General features: G+C 49.8%; 1 protein-coding gene across 4 annotated transcripts in view; it reads left to right on the top strand.

Moving 5' to 3' along the window:
• Nucleotides 1–22,453, top strand: part of ME3 (malic enzyme 3) — a 220,034-nt gene that overhangs the window by 191,229 nt on the left and 6,352 nt on the right. For all 4 annotated transcript variants that reach the window (XM_043876341.1, XM_043876333.1, XM_043876328.1 and 1 more), the window contains 5 exons: nt 4,171–4,280; nt 18,353–18,450; nt 18,728–18,841; nt 21,144–21,249; nt 21,851–21,993. In XM_043876341.1, coding sequence (XP_043732276.1) covers nt 4,171–4,280; nt 18,353–18,450; nt 18,728–18,841; nt 21,144–21,249; nt 21,851–21,993 — 571 coding nt within the window. The remainder of the gene's footprint in view (nt 1–4,170; nt 4,281–18,352; nt 18,451–18,727; nt 18,842–21,143; nt 21,250–21,850; nt 21,994–22,453) is intronic.

Raw genomic sequence — 22,453 nt, 5'->3', positions numbered from 1 at the left:
GAGAACACAATTTTCCTGTTCCCCAGTTCGTTGTCAAAATAAATCTAACATCTACTTTATCTTTTACAAAAATCATATTGCTGTGAAAACTAAACTGTTCTGGAGTCAGATAGAGCCGGGTTCAGATTGCAGCTCCACCATTTTCCAATTGTAGGAGAATAAATAGCCCCAGGGCAAGTAAATGTCCATCCTGTAGCTCAGAATTCCTTCTCTGAAAGGATACCTACTACATGTGGTCGTGGGAAGATTAATTGAGATAATGCTTGTAAAGAACTCAACCAGATGCCCAGCTCCATCTGTAACCATTAGCTGTTTTTGTTACCTCTGATGTTGGTAGAAGTATTTTCATGAATATTATCATTAACATTGAAATTGGTATGATGGTCCATTACCTGTATTTGGATCTACATGGAGGAACTGAGAGAAGTGCTTTTGCCACTTAAGCTTTTTAAATCTTCACTTTGAAATTGTGTTTTTGCTCTTAATTGGCTTGTAATCAGTTTAACAAGTTGGCGGGGACTCCCCTGGTCTTTCAGTGGTTAAGAATCTGCCTTGCAATGCGGGGGACGCAGGTTGGATCCTTGGTTAGGCAACTAAGATCCCCCATACCGCGGAGTGACTAAGCCAACATGCCACAACAACTGCAGGACTAGGGAAAATGGTAACAGGCCCACAGGTCTCCCGGGAGATGAAGAACAGGCATAGTGGCAGTGAGGGAGGTGAAAGGGAAGGCTGTGGTCAGAGGCTGATCCAGGCAGTGTGAAAGTTGCTCCTGGTGACGAAAGGTCCAGGGAGTGGCCATGGGGATGGTATCCACGGAGGACAGGGTCCCTGGAGGCCCTTAAATCCAAGGAGGTCCAGGAACTCTGAAACTAGTTTACTGGATGAACAATTCACATAGCCTTTTGCCCAATTCCAAGTTAGATTAAAGTGACCTGAATGAATGAGATTTTACCCTATATCTCATCAGATTGCTGCCTGGGAAGTTTCTTTTATGTGAAACTTAATTTGACATGAAAGAGGAATAATGTACTGAACCCAGGCATTTATTTCTAATCCTTGCCTTATTTTTTTAACCTAAGAGGGGGGTTGCTTAAAGGTCAGATTGTGTTTGTGTGTGTGAAAGAGAGATGGGAGAGAAAGGAGAATGTGTTTTGTCGTCTGACCTTTTCGGCATTTTAGCTCCAGGCTAGTGGGGGAGCAACACTGGGAATCTTGTGAGGACACTATATATCAAAATGTCACCAGCCACCAAAGACATTCTGTTCCCCGGTCCCCATCCAAATACTTGAAATTCACACCCTGAGCAAAAATTCACAGTAAATTTTGGTTTGGCGAGCATAGCATTATAATTATGCCGCGAAGGGCTTTTTTTTTTTTTTTAACTATTTATATTCAATGTACAAGGAGAAGAGGGATGATGAGTCAGGAGACACGGCAAGCTCCCCACCCCTGCCCCCACCAGCACTTGCTCTGTGATGGGGAATAAGAATTGTGGTCAGGGCAACACACGTTTAGCACCTTACAATGTAAAAATCACCTACAGGGACTTCAATTCCCGCTCAGGAAACCAAGATCCTGCATGTGGCCAAAGATAAAATTTTAATAAATTAAAAAAGCGAAACTCGCCCCCAGGGCTCCCCTGGTGACTCAGTGGTTAAAGAATCTGCCTCCCAGTGCAGAAGACGTGGGCATGATCCCTGGTCCAGGAAGATCCCACATGCCGCGCGGAAACTGAGCCTGCTCACCACAGCCGCTGGGCCTGGGCCGCAGACCCCGAGCTCTGCACCAGGAGAGACCCCCACGGTGTGAAGCCCAAACACCACACCTAGAGAATCCCCCGCCCACCGCAGCTAGACCCAACCCAACCAAAACAGCAGCAAAGACCCACCGCAGCCAAAAATGAGCAAATAAAAAAGTCACCCCAGCTTTGAACCCTCACAACAGCCCACCAGAGTTGGCCAGATAGATATTATGGTGTCTGTCGACAGACAGAAACCTGAGGCATAACACAGAGGTGAAGTGACCACTCGGTTGCAGCGGCCGCGCCAGGTGAGGCCCACCAGCCTCCGACCCTCCTGACGGACAGTGGCAAGTGAGCACCTCACCGTTTGGGCTCCGTAACGTGAACCTGTCTCCAGATCCCCCAGCAACAGCCCCAACTCACTAAGTTTCTGGAAGGACCGTGGTAGGAGCACGCATTTCTACTGTTCTTATTTTTGCTTTCTCCCTTTTCTCGTTGTGCACTTCCTTTCAGAACAAGCCTCTTCAGAAACAGTTTCTGAAAATTACTGAGCCGTGTTTGTAATGCACATGTAATTAAGGAGTATGTAGATTAATCATTTTACCAAAAGAAGTGGGTATTTAATTATTGATGGACTCTTTTATTTCTTCTAGGTCCTTGTTAAACATTTCTTGCATCTTCTCAGTCCTTGTCTCCAGGCTATTTATCTGTAACTCTACTTTGTTTTCAAGATTTTGGATCATTTTTACTATCATTGTTCTGAATTCTTTTTCAGGTAGACTCCCTATCTCCTCCTCTTTTATTTGGTTTGGTGGGCATTTATCATGTTCCTTTACCTGCTGAGTATTTCTCCACCTTTTCATCTGTTTAGATTGCTGTGTTTGGGGTGGCCTTTCTGTATTCCGGCAGTTTGTGGTTCCTAAAGTAGGTATTTAAGATTTAATACTAGCTACAGGATAAGGGTCTATTGTGTAAAACAGCTTATCTTTGGATTCCGTGTTTGCCTTTGGTTTTACAAAGTAACTTGTATTTTCAGTGTTCTCTACATAAGATGGTACAATGTGGGCTTCCCAGGTGGTGGTAGTGCTGGAGAACTCGCCTGCCCATGTAGCAAGAGACCCGAGTTCGATCTCTGGGTCGGGAAGATCCCCTGGAGGAGACCATGTCAACCCAACTCCAGTATTCTTGCCTGGAGAATCCCATGGACAGAGGAGCCTGACGGGCTACAGTCCACGGGGTCACAAAGAGTTGGACATGACTGAAGTGACTGAGCACACATGCACACATGATAAATTGCAATGTGTTAATAAAGTGGGTAAATTTTCTGGAAAAGAAAAAAGGATAAGCCATGCACAGAATTCTGAGGTTGGAAACAGTGTGTTCCGCCCCCAGCACAGCCCCCAGCCTCATCAGACACACACATTGCCAGCACAGGACGCCCACCACGTGTGCACAAGGGCAGACGTCTTTCTTTCCACAGCTGGTCCCAAGCTGATCCCAGGCCTCCAGTTCACACGACTGGGAATAGCAGGCACGTCTCCCGCCCTCAAGCTCAGACACCCCAATACTGATCAATCAGGGCACTTTTTTTCTCAATAAATGTGACTGCAGATGCTGTCAGTCACAAATTGACCCATGAGATGACATCTGTTTTGGCTCATGGCTTAAGTCATTTTTAACAATTCACTTCACACTTGCTTCCAGAAAGACTCCAAGGAGAGACACAATACAACCCCAAAAAGGCAGGATCCAAGAGCCAGAATGGAGTCCAGAGAAGGCGTGTGCAGGGAGCCTTGGCTGAGGGAGCCTGCCGTGAAGGGCAGGAGATAGCTCTCGGCTTCCTGACACAATGCTAACAGGAAGCGCCGGTCACCAGGCCAGTCGTTTTTTAGGAAACACGACCGTCCTCCTGACCTTGGAATCTAGGAGGCAATTCTAGTGTAGATTTTAAATAAGGCAGCGTGCTTAGTCGTTCAGTGCTATCTGACTCTTTGCGAACCCGTGGACTGTAGCCTGCCAGGCTCCTCTGTCCATGGAATTCTCCAGGCAAGAATACAGGAGTGGGTAGCCATGCCCTTCTCCAGGGGATCTTCCTGACCCAGGGATCAAACTCTCGTCTCCTGCGTTGGCAGGCGGATCCTTTACCACTGAGCCCCCAGGGAAGCCCACCAGCCCACATTAGACACAATGATATGGGCTTGGCTGGCCTCCAGCTCCCATACCCCTGCCCTCTGCCTTCCCCACCCTCCTCCATCGTGGGGCGGGCAGAGCCAGAAGTCCAGGAGCCCGCCACGTGGCACACACCCCGTGAGTGAGCCGTGCCCTCACCCCCTGGCCTGCACCTCCCCCTCCCCAGTGCAGGCTGACGTCTGCCAGGGACCAGCTCGAGGAGGCAATCACGTGCCCTTTCCTCTCCCTCCCCACAGGTTTGGAATAAATTGCCTCATCCAGTTTGAGGACTTTGCCAATGCCAATGCCTTCCGCCTTCTCAACAAATACCGCAACAAGTACTGCATGTTCAACGATGACATCCAAGGTAGGTGTCCACCCAGCCTGACAAAGCCGCTCGGGACTGAGGCCTCACAAGGCTCACCTGGGTGCCAGGGTGGGGCGGGGCCACCTGAGAGCCAGTTTACTGCCAGCAGCTGTTTAAGACAGAGCAATAAATCTAGATTCGACTCCCACTTGGCTAATTCTTAGCTCTGTGACCTTCAGCACATCCTGTAACTTTGCTAAGCCTCAGTTTCCTCGTCTGTAAAATGGACAACATTACTGTTTCAGAGGAAAATAAGAATTAGGTGGTTAGGGACATGAAAGATATTTTCAACAATGCTATGATTTAGGACTCATCAGACCCAAGCATCAGCCGCCATAAAAATGGCCTTGCCGGGCCACAACTCACTGTTGGAATTTCTGAGCACGCAGTGTATCACTGTCAGGGGAGCAGGATAAGGCTTTCCTTTAATTTGGCTGGCGGCTTCCCCTGTGACTCAGTGGTAAAGAATCTGCCTGCCAAGCAGGAGACATAAGTTCGATCCCTGGGTCAGGAAGATCCCCTGGAGGAGGAAATAGCAACCCACTCCAGTATTCTTATCTGGGAAATCCCATGGACAGAGGAGCCTGGTGGACTATAGTCCAGGGGGTCGCAAAAGAGTCGGACACGACTTAGTGACTAAACAACAACAGTGTAACTTGGCTGGAATGAGCGCCTTTCACGGTGATAGCCCTGGAACACTCCAAGAGCATCTTCTCATTCAGAGTAGCCTTGGTTCCCTGTTCAGTGAGCTAGAAGTATCTGAAGGCACTTGCTTCCTGCTGTGGCAATGCCAGCATGTGGCTGGAGTGGGAGGGGTGGTCCCTCCGGGCTTATCTCACCTCATCCAGGATTTCTCAATAAGGAGCATGGCCAGCTGTTCCTAGTATTTCATGAAGCCGGATGGAAACCTTGATGACTTGTAGGTTATTATTTAACAAATAAAGTTTGGCAAGCAAGATCTTCTCAAACCGAGGAACTTTTCAAATGTCAGGTAATATGAACAAGTTGGTGGGGGACAGGTATTGGCCCCTGGGACTTAAAGATGGGCCAGCATCTTGCAGATGGGGCCCAAAGAGGTCCCAACTTTTCTTCAAACGAGATAGAGAAACCTAGGTGGAGTCAAGCCTAGTCAGAAATAGCTAAGGATTAGAGCCAAATACTCATTATACATCAAGCATGGTTCTAAGCACTTTACATGTTAATCCTACCATGTATTACCAACCCTGTCTTGTAAATGAAATAACAGAAGCACAGACAGAATAACTAATGTTCATAACCAGTAAGTGTAGAGTTGAAATTTGAACCCAGGCATTTGGACTCTAAATTCCAAGTTCATAATCGCCCACCCAGATTTTGTATTCATATCACAAAACCAAATGCCTCTTTCTTCCCTGTGGTCCACATTGAAGGCTAAAGAAATATGATTTATGATCTTTTTTTGCATTGGTCAAGAATGACATGCAAATTTGTGAGGCGTTCCATATTTTAAGGGGGCTTCCCTGGTGGTTCAGATGGTAAAGAATCTGCCTGCAATGTAGGAAATCCAGGTTCACTCCCTGGATTGGGAAGATCCTCTGGAGAAGGGAATGGCAACCCACTCCAGTATTCTTACCTGGAGAATCCCATGGACAGAGGAGCCTGGCAGGCTACAGTCCATGGGGTCATAAAGAAACAGACACGACTGAGCAACTAACACTTTCACTTTTTCACTTTCATACATTTTTAAGAGGCAGATTAGCACAGTTGGTTCAGATGAAATTATGGTGGTCACGGGTGCTTCACTGCTGGTCCAGTGGTTAAAAATCCACCTCGAAACGCGAGGGACACCAGTCCGATCCCTGATTCAGGAGCATCCCACATGCCCAACTAAGCCCGAGCACCACACCTATTGAACCTGTGTTCTGGAATCCGCAAGCCAAAACTTCGGAGCCCACATGGGGCAACTGCCTGACCCTAGAGCCGTGCTGCACAATAAGAGAAGCCAGACATTGCAGCTCAAGTGTAGCCCTTGCTCTCCGAAACCAGAAAAAGCCTGTGCATAGCAACGAAGACCCAACGAGCAAAAAAAACCCCAAAAATGTGTGTGTATACACACACACACACACACACACACACACACAATGCTGGAAGAGTAGGTGTCCAGAGAGGGGAGCCCCAGAAAGGGAATGCTGGGGCATGGTGACCGCACCCCCAGCCTGCCCCCACCCCATCCCCCGGGCTGGGGACAGGCGTTGGCAGTGCCAGCCTGGCCCGCCCTGGACAAGCGGGGCGCTGTGCAGACCACGGCGCAGTCCGGGAACAGCGGTCCCCTCGATGCTGGCCCGGCGGGCAGGGTGTGCGTGCAGCCCGGGAGGAAGCACCTGCCTGCCAGCCCCTGACCAGCTCCCAGGTCACACCCTCGCCCGTGAGCCGGCAGCAGGACAGCCATCATCCACCTGGGCCCTCGGCTGCCCAGGCCAGAGGGCAGAAGTGGAAAGCAAGCCATCGTGGGCAAGCACAGCTGGTGGAGCAGGCTCTAAGTGTGCACACACACACACACACACATACACACACACACAGAGAACTGTAGGCTCGACAAGTGTTTTCCATCCACACGGCCTCACAGCTTCCTAGGCTCACCCGCCTTCCGTCTGCAGGGCGAGCGGACACGGTTGTCCACGTCACTGGTGAGCGTGCTGCTCCAGGTCCCTCAGCCTGACATAGAGCTGGGACTGTGCTGTGTGCTCGGTCACTCAGTCGTGTCCAGCTCTTTGCGACCCCAAGCACTGCGGCCCACCAGGCTCCTCTGTCCATGCAATTTTCCAGGCACGAATACTGCAGTGGGTTGCAATTTCTAGAACCAGGTTATTTCTTTTTTTTTTTTTAATTTTTATTGGAGTATAGTTGCTTTAGAGTGTTGTGATAGTTTCTACCATACAGCAACGTGAATCAGCTATGAAAGCGAAAGTGTCAAGTTGGTGAGTCGTGTCTGACTGTTTTCAACCCCGTGGACTGTAGTCCTCCAGGCTTCTCTGTCCGTGGAATCCTCCAGGCCAGAATACTGGAGTGGGCAGCCATTCTCTTCTCCAGGGGATCTTCCTGATCCAGGGATCCAACCCTAGTCTCTTGCATTACAGGCAGATTCTTTACCACCTGAGCCAATATAGTCCCTCTGTTTTGGATTTCCTTCCCTAGGTCACCATAGAGCATTGAGTAGAGTTCCCTGTGCTAGTCAGTAAGTGCGTGCATGCATGCTAAGTCGCTTCAGTTGTGTCTGACTCTTTGTGACCCCATGGACTGCAGCCCACCAGGCTCCTCTGTCCATGGCATTCTCCAGGCAAATATACTGGAGTGGGTTGCCGTGGCCTCCTCCAGGGGATCTTCCCAACCCAGGTATGGAACCCCCATCTCCTGCACTGGCAGGTGGGTTCTTTAACACTAGCACCACCTGGGAAGCTCATCCGGTAGGTAGAACCTAACTGTTTCTCAGCCGGAATTCTCCGCTGTCTCTCTGAGCAGTCAGGCTGCCTGTGCCCACCATGGGTGAGCTGGAAAGCCTCTTTGCCGAGGTTTATGTTCCAAACCCCACATCACTGTGGGTGTCACTGTTCTTCTCACCTTCCCCATCCTCTCTTTTTGAGGCTCACAGTCCCCACACCCCAGCAGCGGGCCTGGGGAGAGGGACGGGCTCACTCAGTCACCAGCTGGTGAGTGATGGGCCAGGACCGAAGCTTGTGCTATGCACTGTCACTGCTGAATGAGTGGTTAGAAGACCAGTGAGGAGTCCTGGGGCTAATGGGGCAACATGGAAGAACTGCCTCCCTTTCCTTGCAAATAAAAAGTAAAAAGAAACCTGTAACTACATCAGTTCAGTTCAGTCGCTCAGTCATGTCCGGCTCCTTGCAGCCCCATGGACTACAGCACGCCAGGGCTCCCTGTCCATCACCAGCTCCTGGAGTTTACTCAAACTCATGTCCATTGAGTCGGTGATGCCATCCAACCATCTCTTCCTCTGTCTTCCCCTTCTCCTCCTGCCCCCAGTCCCTCCCAGCATCAGGGTCTTTTCCAATGAGTGAGCTCTTCGCATGAGGTGGCCAAAGTATTGTAGTTTCAGCTTCAGCATCAGTCCTTCCAATGAAAACCCAGGACTGATCTCATTCAGGATGGACTGGTTGGATCTCCTTGCAGTCCAAGGGACTCTTAATGGTCTTCTCCAACACCACAGTTCAAAAGCATCTATTCAAAAATGGAAAGGGATACCTGCACTCACAGAATTGGAGAGGGTTGGGAGAAAGTGGTGGAGAAGGCAATGGCAACCCACTCCAGTACTCTTGCCGGAAAATCCCATGGACGGAGGAGCCTGGTGGGCTGCAGTCCATGGGGTCGCTAAGAGTCGGACACGACTGAGTGACTTCACTTTCACTTTTCACTTTCATGCATTGGAGAAGGAAATGGTAACCCACTCCAGTGTTCTTGCCTGGAAAATCCCAGGGATGGGGGAGCCTGGTGGGCTGCCATCTATGGGGTCGCACAGAGTCGGACATGACTGAAGCAACTTAGCAGCAGCAGCAGTAGCAGGGAGAAAGTGGGGAGGGAGGGTGGGAGGAATCACAGTGGTAAACCAACACCACAGGCGTGTCCCGTGTGGTCACTGGGGACAGGCCCCTAGCAGGATGCGTGGTCAGAATCTTCTGGAATCCCATAATGTCTTGGGCTGGGACCAGGCTGCCCACGTGAAATCGAGAAGTGGAATGAAATCGAGAAGTGGAATGTTTCCTGCCGTATTGGTAAACAAGGATGTCACAGTCATCAGCGAATGCAGCAGCAGTCCTCCGTGTGAACTAGTGAGCCCCCAGGGCACTCGGGGGAGAAGGAAACGGCAGCCCACTCCAGTGTTCTTGTCAAGAGAATCCTGTGGACGGAGGAGCCTGGTGGGCTGCTGTCCATAGGGTTGCATGGAGTCAGACACAACTGAACCAACTTAGCATGCATGCATGCATTGGAGAAGGAAATGGCAACCCATTCCAGTATTCTTGCCTGGAGAATCCCAGGGACAGAGGAGCCTGGTGGGCGTCACACAGAGTCGGACACGACTGAAGCGACTTAGCATCAGCAGCAGCAGCCAAGGGCACTGAGGAAGGAGAAGAATACCTGTGATCTAAGAGCCATCAGGCTGCAGCCACCCCCTACAGTGAGCTCAGGGGAGCTCAGGATGTGAGAAAATGCAGAATCCTGGCCCACAGCTGAGATACCTGTGACAGGAATGGCTTCAGGGAGCCCAGACTCTTGGGTCTTTCTATACATAGGAAAGTGCTAGATTCCTTAACCTGAGATACCTGGTTTTCTTGAATTCACAAAAATACTTTTGACGTTCAGATTACCTGCCCTTTGTGGCAAATTTCTAGGTAACCTGGCTCCTCTCCCCCTCTAACCTCCCACTGCCAGCTCCTCAGAGCAGTTGTCTCAGGGCCAGTTGAGATGCTGTCTTCCCAGGCTTGAAGTCCTAAAACTTCCCACCAGATAAAACCTAACTCCCAACTTTTAAGTCATGAATATTTTTTAAGTCAACAAAAGGAACACCAGCCCAGCCTCACGTCCTCCGTGGAGTCAGAGAAGATATGAGTAGAGGCCACAGGTCCGCCCTCCAGGAGGGCAGGGCCCAGCTTGGTGCTGAGCGGAAGATTGGAGACGTCTCCCAGCCGGCCCGCTGCTCCATGCTGCTGGGAGTCACCAACCCATGTGGCCAGCCACACGGCGGGGCGTCTGGAGCCCCAGCACGGCAGGTCAAGGGCCCCCCAGGGCTGCATGTCTCTTTCAGCCTGCTCCCCGCTTGGGCTGGTGGAAGGCCTCCTCCACCCCGGGCTGGTTCTCAGCGAGCAGGGCCGCCCCAGCGCTGACTCACTCGCTGGCAGCCTCGTCAGGAATTTCTGGAAAGGGCAGCGGCTCAGGTGACTTTTGTTGTTTCAGCTGGGATCAGAGAAGCATCCCTACTCTTAGCAGAGGAGGGAGACCTAGAAGGGGAACAGCGATGGGAATGGTCACGCCGCGGGGACTGACCAGCTGTGTCCTTCCCAAGAAGCCAGCTCCAGGAGGCTGCTGGCCTGGTGAGCACGGGCCCCTGGCTCCATGGCTGGCTGCCCGCATGGTGTGGGCTGGACCCAGGAAAGCCCGGCTGGCTTGTCAGCTCCAGAACATCCCCCCGCCCTGCCAGTCCTCTTTGGACCTTCCCTGCCCTCTAGACCTGCCACGTTCCTGAGAGCAGATGGCTGGTCAGGGGGCCTGCAGTGTATGTCGGGCCATCATCAGCCCTCAAGCTTTCAAATTTTCATCTGTGAGCCAGAGTGCTTAACCATCAGACGCTGGATTCAGACAAGCCTGGGTCTGCTGTCAGATGCTCTACTCCTGAGCTGTATTTCCAAGACAAGCCTAGGTCGAAATCCCCAACTCTTCTGCTTTGGGACTTTGGCCGAGTGGCTTAACTCCTCACAGTCCTCTTTTCCTTAGCTGTAAAAGGAACATGATCGTATTCACAGCCATGAAAGGCACGCAGCCAGGACTGCCAGAAAGGCCAGGATGCTTTGCTAAGGTGAGCATCGGTTCTGGCTGGACGGACACTCTGCCGATCCGCTGTTAAATGTTCCCACCGCCACTCCCTCTGTTTATGGCACCCAGGTTATCGTAAGGGCTGTAGTGATGTAGAAGCAGGATCGGGCATGTAACCGGAGACTGTCCTGGTACCAAATACTGAAACACCTGGTGAACTGTAGGCTCCCAACAAAGAAGTGAGGGAGGGAGGAAAGGTTGAGACCCAAAACAGAGCGTCTTTGACGGGAGTGGGGAGAGGGACCAGTGTGAGCCCTGGACAGGGGGAGCCAAGAAGGGAGGCGGGGTTCCACCTCGCCTCTCTCCACTGTCCACATCCACCCTGTTTCTGCAGCCTGCTGAATTCCTCAGTTCCATGAGTTTTCTGCCAACTCTGCGATTCTGAATGTTCTGGTCCCTCTGCCTGGAACTCTCTTCTGCTCTTGGCTAATTTCTCTTTGTCCTTAAGACTCAAACCTCAGCCCCTTTCCCCCCAGGATACCCCGCCCAGGGCCAAACCTGTCCCACAGTCCCCAAGATGACCCCACCCTTCACCAGGAGCCCAGGAGTGACATTGGGCAGTGGTCACCCACTTGGCACAATATTGCAAAATACCCCAGACTCAGGTGCGGGGACGGTGGGAAAGGGGCAGAGGGGGTGGAACGGCCCAGCTCTGACGTCTGTCCAGCTGGTCTGCCCTGCTTCCAGGACACCCGGGGGGCTGTTTCCAGCTCTCAGGGGTCTGCTGCCCCTCCCCCTACTGAAAGTCACTCAGTCGTGTCCGACTATTTGTGACCCCATGGACTGTAGCCCACCAGGCTCCTCTGTCCATGGAATCCTCCAGACCAGAATACTGGAGTAGGTAGCCTTTCCCTTCTCCAGGGGATCTTCCCCACCCAGGGATCAAACCCAGGTCTCCCACATTGCAGGTGTGTGTGGGCATAAGCGATGTTCTAACACAACCCTGGCCCCCCAGGCTTCTCTAGGTGATTGCTTCCAGAAAGCTAAGCAGCTTCCTTCCTCTCTGTTTTTAAATCCTTAATGCATAACCCAAGACCCTCCTCCTCATTAACTTTAATGAAACTTTATGAAACTTAAATGAAAGTTAATGATGGAGATGACTATATTTGCCAAACTTTCTAATACAGGATTTGAGAACTGCTGTTTTCCCTCTTGAGTTCTCGACTGTGATTAGGGTCCCTGGCCTCTCCAGAGGATGTCCTCGGAGGAAGATCCCAGAAAGGAGAATGAGAAGTAGCCAGCAAGGGAGCCAGTGACCATGAGGTTCCAGAAGCCACGTGCAGAGTGTCCCATAGGAAAGAGTAAACACCGGTATCAAATGGTAATGAAAAGTCAAGGAGGAGGAGGGCTGAGGACTGACCCTGAACTTGACAAGGGGGAGGTACTGGTGGCATCGAGACAGGAGGGTCTCTTGATGGGACTGGGTTTCAGGGAGACCAAGAAGAAAGGAAATGCAGACCATGAGCATGAAAGTGTTGGTCGCTGTCATGTCTGACTCTTTGCAACTCCACGCATTGTAGCCCGCCAGGCTCCTCTGTCCATGGGATTTTCCAGCAAGAATACTGGAGTGGGTTGCCATTTCCTTCTCCAGGGATCTTCCCGACCCAGGGATCAGACACAGGTCTGCTACATTGTAGGCAGATTCTTTACCATCTGAGCCACCAGGAAAGCCAACAATGAGTATATTAAGCTCTATGAAGGAACTTGGCTATAAAGGGAATATGGCTAAAAAGAGACAGGGTGGGCTTCCCTGGTGGCTAAGTGGTAAAGACCCTCACCTGCCAACGCAGGAGACATGGGTTCACTCTCTGAGTCACGAAGATCCCCTGAAAAAGGAAATGGTGACTCACTCCAGTATTCTTGCCTGAGAAATCCCATGAATAGAGGAGCCTGGCAGGCTATAGTCCATGGGATCACAAAAGAGGTGGACGTGACTCAGCGACTAAACAACAGCAACAACTACAAAAATATGGGGTGGCAATGACATAGGGTCAAGAAGAGGCTTTTTAAGGATGGCAACTTGATGACGTATTTGTATGCTGATGGCAATGGTCCACTAGAAAGGGAGCAGTTGAGGATGTGTGGGGGGAGGGGCAGAGGCGTGTGGGAAGAGAATTACAAAACAAATTCCTGGAATAGGTAAACATGGTAGGGGCCAGTCCACACCTGGAGGGGGCTTTAACTGGGAGCAGGGATCATTCATCCATGTAACAGGAGGAAAGGCAAAGTGTATGGACCAGAGGCTGAGGTTTTATAGACCTAGTGGTCAGAGAATTCACTTCTCTCCTGGCTGTTCTTATTTTCCTGAAATTCCCTTTCCATTTCTGAGAGGGGGAAAAAGGAGGGGAGCTCAGTAGTACCTATTTCCTAGAGTTGTTGTAAAGAATAAATGAACAAATAAATGCAGGCAAGCATATACGTAGCACAGAGCCAAGGTCACGGTGAGAGCAATCAATTAGGAGAGGCTGCCATTGTATCCTTTGGACATTTTGGACTCTTTTCTATCAGATTTCCCGAGCTTTTGTGTCTTCCGCCACTTCCAGAGTCACAGCTGAACACTTACATCCATGACCGGAGTTCACTTCCCTCCACCTCCACTAGCACCTGCTTCTCAGGTCTCCCCCAGGGAAACCCCAGGAGGCCACTGCTGCTGCCTTCAACCTCAGAGTCGGGAAAGGCTGTCTGAGCTGCATAGACCAGGAGAGGGGCAGAAACAGCACCCCAGGTTTACCTGCTTTACTTCCAAGTTGGTGACTGACCTGGGAAGCCACTGTCCTTCTCTGGCCTCGGTTTCCTCATCCGTACCATTGTTGCATGTCATGTTCTCCATCCAACACTGAATTTCTGCAGGTAAGCTCTTGTTCAGCCGCAGGTTTAACCACAAAGATACTTGACATCCAAGAAGGAAAAGCTCCATCAAGAAGGCAGGGTCTTTGAGAGGACCTCTGATGAAATACCTTTGGCGCCACCTGCTGTCGTATGCTTTGTACATCTCCCTTCAGGAGGCAGAGTTCAGTTCAGTTCTGTCGCTCAGTCGTATCCGACTCTTTGTGACCCCATGAACTGCAGCACGCCAGGCCTCCCTGTCCACCACCAACTCCCAGAGTTTACTTCAAACTCATGTCAATTGCATCGGTGATGCCATCCAACCATCTCATCCTCTGTCGTCCCCTTCTCCTGCCTTCGATCTTTCCCAGCATCAGGGTCTTTTCCAATGAGTCAGTTCTTCCCATCAGGTGGCCAAAGTATTGGAGTTTCAGCTTCAGCATCAGTCCTTCCAATGAATATTCAGGACTGATTTCCTTTAAGATTGACTGGTTGGATCTCCCTGCTGTCCAAGGGACTCTCAAGAGTCTTCTCCAGCACCACTGTTCAAAAGCATCAATTCTTTGGCGCTCAGCTTTCTTTATAGTCCAACTCTCACATCCTTATATGACTACTGGGAAAATCGTAGCTTTGACCAGATGGACCTTTGTTGACAAAGTAATGTCTCTGCTTTTTAATATGCTGTCTAGGTTGGTCATAGCTTTTCTTCCAAGGAGCAAGTGTCTTTTAATTTCACGGCTGCAGTCACCATCTGCAGTGATTTTGGAGCCCCAAAAAGATAAAGTCTCTCACTGTTTCCATTGTTTCCCCATCTATTTGCCATGAAGTGATGGGACCAGATGCCATTATCTTTGCTTTCTGAATGTTGAGTTTTAAGCCAACATTTTCACTCTCCTCTTTCACTTTCATCAAGAGGATCTTTAGTTCTTCTTTGCTTTCTGCCATAAGAGTGGTGTCATCTGCATATCTGAAATTATTGATATTTCTCCCAGCAATCTTGATTCCAGCTTGTGCTTCATCCAGCCCAGAATTTCACATGATGTACTCTGCATGTAAGTTAAATAAGCAGGGTGACAATATACAGCCTTGACGTACTCCTTTCCCGACTGGGAACCAGTCTGTTGTCCCATGTCTGGTTCTAACTGTTGCTTCTTAACCTGCATACAGATTTCTCAGGAGTCAGGTAAAGTAGTCTGGTATTCCCATCTCTTGAAGAATTTTCCACAGTCTATTGTAATCCACACAGTCAAAGGCTTTAGCATAGTCAATAAAGCAGAAGTAGATGTTTTTCTGGACCTCTCTTGCTTTTTTGATGTTCCAGCAGATGTTGGCAATTTGATCTCTGGTTCCTCTGCCGTTTCTAAATTCAGCTTGAACATCTGGAAGTTCACAGTTTACATACTGTTGAAGCCTGGCTTGGAGAATTTTGAGCATTACTTTACTAGCCTGTGAGAGGAGTGCAGTTGTGCGGTAGTTTGAGCATTCTTTGGCATTGCCTTTCTTTGGGATTCTTTCATTGCTTTTCTTCAGGAGGCAGAAGGTTGTCCTGAAATAGAATTAGATGAGCAGAAAACTTGCTCCCTGTCCAGTGGAAAACTGGACACAGAAAATGAAAAATACACTCCTATTCCCACCCTGCAACCATTAGTATTTTACACCACCATCCAGATTCTGTGTGTATACTTTGATACAATTAGAATCATGATTATGTAGACCATTTTAATGTTCCCGTCCTTCCAATTAGTTACATGTTTTGCATGTATGAGGCCCTGGATTCAATCCCCGGCATCTCCACAGCGAGTGGATGTGTTTATTTAGAGTCCCTGGAGTAGGAAATGGCAACACATTCCAGTATTCTCACCTGGACAATCCCATGGACAGGGCTGGCACGCTACATAGGATCGTAAAGAGCTGGACACAACTGAGCATGCACGCACATTCTTCCAACTAATTCAGTGAAGTATAGTTTAGGGGTTAAGAGCACCAGCCTGAGAGCCTGATTCCCTGAGTTCACTCTGTTATGTGATCTTGGACAACTCAGCAAACTGCTCCATACCTCACTTTCCCAATCTGTAAAACGGGGATGATTAGGATACAATTAAATGTCTTTGCGTTAAGACTTATAAAGCACTCTGAACAACATGTGCTGTCAGTTACTAACTTCATAGTGTTTTCTGTGTTGCTATCATAAGGAACGTTTTTAACAGCTGCAATATCCTACTAAGGGTCTACATTAGTTAATTTACTTAAACGTCACTCTTTTGTTGGATGTTTGTTATTCCCAGTCATTCTATGTTATAAGCGACAGTGTCAAATATACCCTACAACATACCTTTTGGATTTTTTTCATACATAGATTCCCAAAAGTAGAAGCATGAGGTCAAAGGGCAAAAACATTTTGTGCCCTGGTTTATATTGGGAAATAGTTTTCCAAAAAGGACTGTAGCTCTTTAGAATGGAATGTGGGCTGGGACTTTACTCTTTTCCCTCCTCCCTCACCAGCCAGAGATAACATCGATTTCTTTTTGATTTGTATAGTTTTAACCAGCCATAAACAATCCCACTTGAATTTCCTTTTCTTTAATCATCCTAGATGCTTAGCATTGCCAGCTGCAGTTACTTTATTGTGACTCTGTCAGCATCCAAATCAGTGGTTTAACAGAAAACTTGACATAAAGACTTGTGGATTATACATTAAAGAACTGAAAAGCCAAGAAGAGATACTGAGGATCTGCTACCACCCCCATAGTCTGGGGTAACATGGGGAAGATGAGGTGGGGAGCGCTATGAGGTTAGCTCTAGAAGTGATGGACGAAGTGCAAACTGGATTTAACTGCTGCTTCTGGAACAAACTGCTGCTGTAAGTGAAAAAAAGAAAAACCAAGGCAATGGAGTTGCCAGATCTAGCAAAAACAGAAATGCAGATGATCAGCTAAATTTGGGTTTCAGACAAATAACAATTTTTAGAATATTTATACTTATAATGCATTGAACACATGCTAAACAATATTTCATGTTTGTCTAAAAATCAAATTTAACTGAATGTCTTACATTTTACCAAGCAATCTTCCAAGGCAGGAACGATGCTGAAAAAAGAGTTCTTTCCCTCCTCATTTAGCTTTTCAGTCACCCCCTGGCGCCCCTTATTGGCAGGACCCACCATAAAGCCAGCTGGTAAGGCTGGAAAGTGGTTTGCAGACCAGGGAGCAACAGTTATCCAGTAACTGGCACCGCCCACGCTTGTGGCTATTCAGCATCTGTGCACACCCATTCTACAAGTTGATACTCCCAGCTGACAACAGAAACAGTTCTAACAAAATGCCTAATAAAATGCAACTATCTTTCCAACCAGTGCAGACATTCTTACCTTCTCCCTGAAATGGGGAGAGGCAAAGTCTCTACAGTTATTTCATTTACCAGCTAGAGAATGTCGCTGCTCATCTGTTTCAACAAGAATGAAGTCGCTGGCCCCTGCAGCCGCCAACCTTCCACACACCCTGAAAGGAGTTCAGGGCAGCGATCAGGAATGGGGTCCTCTGTGCCCTGGGAAAAACTGGCAGAACAGGCCATCAGATAGTTAGATATTTTCAGGAGAAGATATTATGAACCCAGTTTCTTGCATCTTGTCACGTCTAGAAAAGCACTAACATCATTAGTGGAAAGAAAGTGAAGTCGCTCAGTCGTGTCCGACTCTGCGACCCCATGGACTGAAGCCCACCAGGCTCCTCCATCCGTGGAATTTTCTAGGCAAGAATACTGGATTGGGTTGCCATTTCCTTCTCCAGGGGAATTTGCTATTCCCATGACTAGGGATAACCTTCTTGTGACTAGCAGCAGCCTTCCTGCCAAAACGTATACTTCACTGCAGTGCCCTCTTCACTAAAATCACATGTATACTGATCTCCCCCTCATCTTTTCCGAGTAGTTCCCAGAGCTATTTGAAAGGCTGTCTCCTGGGCTAAAGTCCTTATTTTTCCCCCAAATAAGCCTTAACTCTCAACTCTGACTGTGCACTTTTTTTTTCAGTGCACATATTTATATCTGGAAGATAGTCACACTACCCAAATCTGGGCAAGATTAACTCCTCTTCCAACTCAGTCACATTCGAAAACTCTGTTATCTAAAGGCTGAGTTGTAGAACTAACCTTCAACAAAACTTATAAGAGGAAGAAAAAGGGAGAATAAATTAGCTAATATGAACCATTAAATCTCATGATAGTCAAGGAAGAAAATTTGCATGGTTACTACATTCCTCGTTTCTGTAGCCAGTCATGAAGCCCTGGTTGATGTTTATTTATTTCTTCCTCAGTCTCCTGTTTTCTTATCCTCAAACAAGATCTCGGCTTGCCAGTGTCGCTTAGGAAGGTGACCCAGACCTTCATTTCTGAAGGATCTGCGCCGTTAGCAGCTCTGCCTCTCTCTTGTTACAATAGTATTTGTTAATATCTGCTCTGGAGCTCTGGAGTGCTCTGACACCCCCCTGCATGCAGAGTGTTACGCGACAGAAGAGTTGCTGGACAACCTGCATGCCTACAGGCTTGACTCTGTGAGGGCGAGGGAAAGCTGCTTGCTCCATCACAGGTTCTAGGTACAGAGAACTCTGCCAAGGGTTTTGGCAGTGGGGCCCGGGGGCTAGACGGTCATCTCAGTCCACTCTGTTGCAGGCACAGCCTCTGTGGCCGTGGCAGGGATCCTGGCTGCTCTGCGGATCACCAAGAACAAGCTCTCCAATCACGTGTTTGTTTTCCAAGGTGCTGGTGAGGTGAGTCCCACCGGGGGCTCTCTCCAGTCGCTCCAGTAGGAGAGTAAGAATAGGGGGAGGAGAAACAAGGAGGGGAAGCCTTCTGGGCTCCAGAGGAGAGGAAACAGCCCAGAAGCATGGTGATCATTGCAGCCGCCTGGGCCCCACCATTTGGGTGTCTCGAGGCAGGGACTTAATGGGGCCTTCTGGGAGGAGTCGGGGAAGAAGGGAGGATCTTGGCTAAGTGTCCGATAAATCCTGAGTAGCTCTGGTCTTTTGTCTGAACACCACCTCGCAGGCAGCCATGGGCATTGCCCACCTCCTTGTCATGGCCCTAGAGAAAGAAGGTGTGCCCAAAGCTGACGCCACAAGGAAGATCTGGATGGTGGACTCCAAGGGGCTCATCGTCAAGGTACTGTCAGTCTGGAGACCCGCAGGTTTCCTGACACCTACAACTATTGGACGGGGACTGGAGGAGATCTTCCGGGGGCACACAGCTCAGACAGAATAGAGAGCAGAAGGACAGCAGTGTCCTGATCTCCGCAGCAAATGACTCATCCCCCAGCAGCCTTAACCACTCTTGTCCAAAGCTTTGAATGTGAGTGCAAATGTGTCTGCGTCCTGCTCCCAGCCTCATCCCCCCACTTCCTGTCTTGCACTCACCTCCAGCCATTTTGAGCCACAGTTGCCCCAGGTCACATGCTCCCTCTCTTCCCCATCTTTGCATATCTTGTTCCTCTGCCTGAAACGAATACCCATCTCCTTTCCCACATGCCCACTCAGCACCATCTGTCACCTCCCTGTCTTCTGTTACCTCCTTCAATCAGTGTTCCTTGAGCATCTAGGTCTCAATTAGTTTCCTACATTTTTGCTCACGTAGCCCTCTGCCCTTCCTGTATTAAAATTACACTTGTCACGTTATGGGGCTGGCACCCCTCTGCTGGTCTCTCTCCCCATGAGGCTGTAAGTCTTGATACCCGTGTCCAGCATGTGATAAGAACATAATTGATATCTGAGGCATTGGTGAAGGAATGAGTAAGGGAGACAGTCCAGCTTCTGACTGCAGTGTGCTGAGGGCACAGCAGGACGGCCTCCTTCCTTAGGATTTCACGCAGAGCTCCATGTTTTAATTCCCCAAATTCCACTAACATAGAATGTGTCCATGACAGATTTATTTTTTAACGACAGAGATGGGAACATGAGGGTCTCAGCCAAGAATAGTGGAGTTCCCCACAAGCAGCAACAGACCCTCTCAGGGCAGACTCCCACTGGAGGGGACCGGGGCCTGGACCCCGCCTCCGGCCCCAGGCACGGGTGCAGGCTGCCACACTCGCCTCTTGCCCACCTTTCATCATCGCTTTGCTCCATTGAGCTCACCCCTCCTCCACGGTCTGTCAGAGCTGCCGTTCTCACAAGACCGACTGACCCAGGGGAGTCATCCTTGACCCGCCTGTCACCCACTGCCTCCTGTGTGAAGCAATGGAAGGAATCTAACACAATGTGAAGTGAGTGAGACAGAGGAAGACAAATACCACATGATATCACTCCTGTGTGGAACCTAATTTTTTAATATGATACAAAAATAAAAAAGAACTTCTGTTATGAACTTCTGTTATAAAACAGAAACAGATTCACAGATTTGGAAAATAAGCTTATGGTCACCAAAGGGGAAATGTGGAAGGGAGGGAAAAGTTAGGAGCTTGGGATTAACATGCAGACACTGCTAGGTGTAGAACAGATAACCAACAAGGACCTGCTGTGTAGCACAGGGAACGCCACTCAATATTCTGTAATAACCTATGTGGGAAAGGAACCTGAAAAAGAACGAATATATGCATACGTGTAACTGAATCACTGTGCCGTATACCTGAAACTAACACAGCACCGCAAATAAACTAGACTCCAGTAAAATTTGTGAAGGAAGAAGTGGAAAGAATCTCAAGCCCACTGGGAGCAGCTGGCCATTGCAAGCCAGTTCTGGATCCCAGCTTATTCTTATTTATAGGGAGGTTAATGAAAGAGAAAGCGTTGGTCACTCAGTCATGTCCCACTCTTTGCGACCCCATGGTCTGTAGCCCACCAGGCTCCTCTGTCCACGGGATTCTCCAGGCAAGAACACTGGAGTGGGTTGCCATGCCCTCCTCCAGGGGATCTTCCTGACCCAGGGATCGAACCCGGGTCTCCTGCGCTGCAGGCAGATTCTTTACCACCTGAGCCGCCAGGGGTGCCCTGGGGAGGTTAGTTTCAGTTTCTGTTCAGTCGGTCCGTCGCGTGTCCGACTCCTTGCGACCCCATGGGGAGGTTAATGGCTCTTGTCAAATACACCCTGACACTGGGTGACGTGGGCCCCCATCCCTCACTGGGCCTGTGTGCTGTATGTCTTGGGATCAAGAGTCTTAATTAGACTCAGACGTTTCCTCTGAGCCTTTCTGTCCTGGCCTAGGAGGCCACGACTCAAAGAAAGGCTTTATTGGATTCTCCATATATTTTGATTTGTATTAAAGAAACACACATACACACACACAACATGCACATTTCAAATCCTTAGGTTCCATCTTAGGTTCCAATCTAGAGGACAGGCCTCAACACTTCTGACAGCTCAGCCCAAAGCCCAGGGCTCTGCGGGAAAGGTTCTGAGAGTCTCCGGACACATCCCCACCCCAGCCGGTGGTTCTCACCGCCCCAGCTGCATCATGTTCTTCCTTTTCCTGCAGGGGAGGAGCCACCTGAACCATGAGAAGGAGATGTTTGCCCAGGACCACCCCGAAGTGAACTCCCTGGAGGAGGTGGTGAGGCTGGTGAAGCCCACGGCCATCATAGGTAGGAGGAGGGGGCGGCCCGCTGCTCAGCCCAGCTAATTCTCTTGACTTGCAGGCAGAGGCTGAGGCTCAACAAGGGGGCTTCAGCAACCCGTGGAGACACAGCTCTTTCCCCTTACGTTCGATTCAGTGCTACGGACTTTTATTGAGTTATTGCTGCATGTGAACCATAAAATGGAGGCACCACGCTGGGTTTCACGATGCAGAATTGCTGCATAGAGTGGGAAAGCGCAGGCTGGGCTCTCTGACCAAGATGAAATGAGCACTCCTCCTCTCCCAAGAAGGGGGACCCTGGCATCACCCCTATCCTGTGGGGAGCAGCCCACTCTAAAGGGCAGTGGCCAGGAATGCCTTCACAGGTGTACCCTCACTGGGAAGCGGCCTGGGATGGACCAGTGGTCCCTTAGGACTTAACAGGGGGTCTCAGCCTGCTCAAGCAGGAAGACCCTTTTCTCTCATCCTCTGTTCTCCCCATGGCTGATGACATCCCCCAAGACTCCTGAGCCTTCTGTGCTGTATCTAGTTGCCCCCCAGCACCACCAGGAGAGGAATGGGGTGTTTATAAAACATAGGCATCCCCACTACCGCCCTTCTCCCCGTAGGTGTTGCCGCCATCGCAGGAGCCTTCACGGAGCAGATCCTGAGGGACATGGCCTCCTTCCACAAGCACCCTATCATCTTTGCCCTGAGCAACCCCACCAGCAAGGCAGAGTGCACAGCTGAGAAGTGCTACCGGGTCACCGAGGTCAGCGGGGAGTGCTTCCTGCCCGAGGCTGAGAGGACACAGTCACAATGGCTTTGAGTCACCCTATGAGTAGGGTGGGGAAAAAAAAATGGAGGTGGCCCTCAAACCCAGGTCTGGTTCCAAAGCCCCGGCTCTTACCATTATGCCTTGGTGCTCAGGGTCCCCTCACATGGAGCTTTGACCAGAACTCGAGGCGCTGGTAGACTCTGCACACCCTCTTGGCTCTCTGGGGAGGTGACAAGTTAGAAAGGCACACCTTCCCCTTTCAGTAGTTTTGTGGCCGCCAGGGAGCCCGGTGGGAACTCGGCTTTCCCGTCAGATGAGCAGGCCTGCTTTCGGCACCTGCAGTGTCCTCAGCAGAGCGCCGAGCCCTCGGGAGAAGGTGGAGAAGGGGCTCAACGTTCAGGAGACAAGACTAGGCCACCGTAACTCCCTCAACCGTCTCCAGGCTCTGTCTGTG

Source organism: Cervus elaphus, chromosome 2 (genome assembly GCF_910594005.1).
Source record: "Cervus elaphus chromosome 2, mCerEla1.1, whole genome shotgun sequence".
Lineage (NCBI taxonomy): Eukaryota > Metazoa > Chordata > Mammalia > Artiodactyla > Cervidae > Cervus > Cervus elaphus.
This window is presented reverse-complemented; position numbering and strand designations above follow the sequence as displayed.